General features: G+C 44.2%; 1 protein-coding gene across 1 annotated transcript in view; it reads right to left on the bottom strand.

Moving 5' to 3' along the window:
• Window positions 1-4,710, bottom strand: part of LOC118324808 (dynein heavy chain 5, axonemal-like) — a gene marked incomplete in the record, with an annotated part of 45,419 nt that overhangs the window by 2,376 nt on the left and 38,333 nt on the right. The window contains 10 exon segments of the mRNA XM_035657282.1: window positions 392-542; window positions 672-793; window positions 956-1,011; window positions 1,700-1,917; window positions 2,342-2,506; window positions 2,618-2,767; window positions 2,847-2,968; window positions 3,047-3,173; window positions 3,610-3,861; window positions 3,946-4,116. Coding sequence (XP_035513175.1) covers window positions 392-542; window positions 672-793; window positions 956-1,011; window positions 1,700-1,917; window positions 2,342-2,506; window positions 2,618-2,767; window positions 2,847-2,968; window positions 3,047-3,173; window positions 3,610-3,861; window positions 3,946-4,116 — 1,534 coding nt within the window.

Raw genomic sequence — 4,710 nt, 5'->3', positions numbered from 1 at the left:
TTTATTTCTCCAGTAAAAGAGTTTCCTGATGAGATTTCTGGTCTCAAGTCTCTAGTTTTCGAGTCTTCTTCCATACAGCATGGATGCTCATTTAGTAACTGATTGGATCCCATTTACAGTAAAACAGGACCATAAAAGCAAGGTATTGCTTTTAGGGCGGGGCTACCTGGGAATTGACAAAAGCTCATTCTCAGTGAGTCTGGTCCAAGCTCAACCGCACCAAACCTCAGGATCCAAACTGCAAACAGTGCTGATCAAAGATATGGATCCAGATTCTGTTGTTTGGGACTATTTCTCTCCATCCAAAAATCTTGTTCCACAAACACATTTACTGTTTGGAATATGAGATTGTTTGTGACCAGGCGAGGCGCGAGTGGATTTAAAGACTGACCCAACATGTAGCGCAGGCAGCTCCAGTTGACTCCTCTCTTTGAGTCCAGGTCATCCAGGTGGTTCTGCACAAACTGCATGCTGGAGGTAAAATCTGCCTGGTTGAACTCGTAGGGGATGTTCCAGCCAAGAGGACCAAACTTGCGGCGCTCCTGACGGCAGCAAAATGGAAGAGAGCAGTAGAAAATATTAAATTAGTAAATTTTGTAGTGATGCAGGGACAGCTTTTTTTTTTAATCTCTGAACGAACAGAGAGACTGTTCAGGGTAAAAGGATGATACCTGCACAGTGGTGTGCAGGAATGCCACAGCGTACAGCAGAGGTTTCCACTGAGGCAGGTTGCTGATCTCGAACTGATCCTGAGTGACGCCATTGAAGGTCCTCTTCAGACCAGCTTTCATCCCTGATGAGGGCATATCAGTGAGGGGCAAAGGAACAACACAATTTCATTCATTATGAATGGCTGGATTAATTACACAGTGTAAAGTTTGAATGTATCTCAAAGTAAATCCACGAAGGGGGAATCAGGAAGATACTGATCTGACTTCAGAAAGGAGTTTATTACCAAGAGGAGGTTCATTGGTGAACTTGATGGAGGACTGAAGGAAGGTGATGGGGAATCTGTAAACACACACACACACACACACAGAGTGATAGAGTTATTTAAGCTTTAACTAACCTTTAGTTAAAGTTAGTAACTAACCTTTATAGAGCTGCAACTAACAATGATTTTCACTCTCGATTAATCCGTTGAACATTTTTACGATTAATCGATTCATTGTTTGGTCCATAAAATGTCAGAAAATGGTTTATTGCTGTTTCCCAAAGCCCAAGCTGACGTTCTCAAATGTCTTGTTTTGTCCACAACCCAAAGACATTTGGTTCGTTTGAGAGGTCTGTGAGTTGATGCCAACTTGCTCTGATACAAGTCATAGAGGACTAAAGAAACACATCAAAAGCATTTCACTGGAGAAACACAAGTTGACTTATTCTGAAGTAAGCTGGTCACAGGAAGTGTTTGTCAGTTAGCTTGATGCTAGCTGTTATCGTTCAACAAAGTAGTAGTGCTTTGTAACTGTGAAATACTAGTTCCATTTTGGCCATAATTGTGCAGGCCTATGAGAAACTGAAATCAGAGAACTTGGATAATTTTGTCATAATAGTTGGGAATTAATTTTATAGTTGACAACTAATCGATTAATTGACTAATCATTGCAGCTCCAGACCTTTCCTCCAGTGCCACCCTCAGGACAAACATTATGGTAAGACTATTGATATGTAATGTGTTCTGTTGAACTGCAGCAGTTACCTGGGGTGCACATCGGTGGTCAGCCACACCCGGAAACCTTTGTGCACGGTCTCGGGCGTTGCCGTGGTGACTGTCTCCAGCAGCTCGTCCAGGAAGTCCAGTCCCAGGTGGCAGTTCTGGAGGAGGAGCCAGCCGCCGTCCACCATGCTGTTGGCCAATAGCCTACGAGCGTGAACCTCTTGGCCCTGACCCATGGAAATGGGACGGCACGGCGCCCCCTGCAGGCATTCTTTATATTTAAGACTTAATGTTTTACATCCAGGTTTTTTAAAAAGCAGCACTTGAGTCTAAACTGATTTTTAGCCTAGGGAGAAAATGTAAATGAGGTGCTGAGTACGAGTCAAAAATGTTAGTAAGATATTTTTAGAACTTTGAATTATTGAGGTTTTAAACCAACACCAGACCCACACCGCGCAGCCAAGACATAGCCAGCCGTACAGCCCCAGCTTAGCTTTGCTACAGTTAGCCAATTGGATGCCCCTGCCTCACATCACTCTTGGCTAGTAGTAAGTTATTGTTAGCTTTGTACTGTTACAGACAGACAACATGTTCCACAAGCTTTGCAGTAATGTTAGGTTTGACTTTGGACTGACTTTGGTGTTGATCTCTCCACCCACTACACTTACTTATCCCATCATTCACCTTGTTCTTGGCCAGTCTCTCTATGTTCTCAGTTGGGTCAGAGCCCATTGATAGCAGACAGACCATCGGCGTCCTGCTGTCACTCTCTGCCAACATGGCGTCCAGATCCAGAACCAAACCTTCCGCATACTGCTGACCCAGAGACTCCGAGATGTAGTGACGTGCCTGGTCCACACACACAAATACAAACACCATTTCATAGACTCACATTTATTTAAACTCTATTAGCTTTATTTCACTGTTTACAGGAGTGAATCACAGTGTCTAGAGTCAGACCTGAGCAGTGGTTCGGTCAGGACACCAGCTCCGGATAAGCAGAAGCTTCCGGAAGGTGTCAACCTTTTCCTCGTACCCATCAGGCAGTGTGGCATCCTCTGGCGCTGGATAGTCAAACCAGGTCCTCCAGGCACGCTCGTTCTGGCTAACCTGGACAGGAGGAAACATAACTCCTGTAAGTCTTTGTTCCAGCTTTATCTGCTCTAATGTCCATGGATCTGGGTTCTACCTGTGTCAGGATCTGGGTGAATGGCGGCAGGCTAGACAGCTGCACCAAGTTGAGCCAAGTCTGGTCCAGGATCCAGCGACGTGGTTTGGATTCTACAGAGTTCAGATCCAGAGAGGCTCCACCTACACAAAGACATTTACTCTCAGAATACTAAAAGAAGATGAAGGATGGAGAAAGGAGGAAGAGGATGCGTGTCTGACCTTTGACGAAGGTGAGGACTTCAGGGTGTGAGATTTTTCGGGCCTGTAGGTCAATCTTCAAAGCCAACAGCAGAGTGAAAAGCAGTTTGTGTTCCTCATACAGACTCCTGGCTGTGTAACAGAACACCTGAGGGAGAGACCAACAGGTAAATCATTGCATAGTCTTCCACGCTTGGATTGACAGTAGGGTCACCATCAGTCCAACAACTCGCGATTGCCGATGTAGTTGCACAACCATCATCCCAGTTTCAGCTGGGAGCAGAGTTTGGTATGTGCAACAAGCTCTCTATCTAACCTATCCAAGCATGCCCCTGCTTGGATAGGTCATTGGAGGGGCGTGAACAGGGGACACATCTGGGACGAGTCGGCCAACTATAGTTTTTTTTCTTAGCCAATCGCTGATATATCCACCCAACCATAAATGACAGACACTTTCCAAAACTAAGCTAACTGGAATCAGCTCTACACGTAAAAAAATGAAAATCAGATCATGCCTTTTATTGAAGAATGGCTTACGGGTCACATCTTTGGTTCGGTCTCAAACCCTTGCTAGTGAACCGCACCTGGTAGGTGAGGAAGTTGATGATGTTGCTGATGCGTTTGGAGGTGAGCTGCGACTTGGCAGAGTGCTGCATGGATGAGTCGAAAAGCCCCAGGAACTGCCGCAGAGACGTCTGGTACATGACGTTGACCAGTGACATCTCCACGATCAGGAAGTAGAGGATGCTCCCCCTGGTGGCCACCGGCCGGTACTCCTCCCGGGCCTGGTTGATCTTCACCTCCGTCTCTGCGGCAACCGACAGCTTCTCACTCACCTGGAAGACAAGATGGTTTCAGTCAGAGAAACCTTATTAACTTTATTTTAGCTTCAGTTAAACATGGGTGACAGACAGCAGTACCTCCTGAGCAGTGGTCTTGGTGACCCTCAGAACCTCGATGAGAGACTGGTCCTCCACCAGTGAGCCCTGGGTGCTGGTCAGCCTGAACAACAGACTGTCCTCAAGCTCCTGCATCTTCCTCTTGTTGGATGTCACCTCCTCTAAGAGTTTTACGCGCTCTGCCTCCAGCTCCTGGTTGAAGAATCAAATCCAGGTAGATGTTGAGGGTTTAGGATTTGTACGGATGGGGTTAGGGTTGTCACTGAGGGTTAGTTACTTGTTGATGTTTTATTTTTATATATTGTGCAAACCCCAAAAAATGATCATAAGCATAAAAATAAAAGAACAATTAGAATACAATTTTAAGTCCTACTTGAGTATCTTCGGATATTGATCTAATGCTGTACTTTTCCAACAACAAGAACTCACTGTTAATAATACATTTGTAACAACCTAAAAACATCATGTTCAGACTGTGAAACAAATATTCTACTCCCATGAGGGAAGATACACAGCCCAAGTTTAGCTAAGCAAAATCCGTGACTGCACCGACCTTCCAGCATTCAAACCAATGACAAAAACTCACCTTTTTAAAATTGCTTTTAATCTTTAGCTTAGTCTTAGATGTGTTTTTAGTGTTTTTACTATTTTATGTTAGGGTTATGCTTTTATGTTGTTTTTGCTGCTTTTATGTTCTCTTTATGTAAAGTGTCTTTGAATATCCAGAAAAGCGCTTATAAATAAAATGTATTATTATTATTATTATTATTAAGCCTTTTATATGTT

Source organism: Morone saxatilis, unplaced genomic scaffold (assembly GCF_004916995.1).
Source record: "Morone saxatilis isolate NCDOM2014 unplaced genomic scaffold, NCSU_SB_2.0 Contig0, whole genome shotgun sequence".
Classification (NCBI taxonomy): Eukaryota; Metazoa; Chordata; class Actinopteri; family Moronidae; genus Morone; species Morone saxatilis.
Note: the sequence above shows the minus strand (reverse complement) of the source record. Positions and strands in the feature narration are given on the sequence as shown.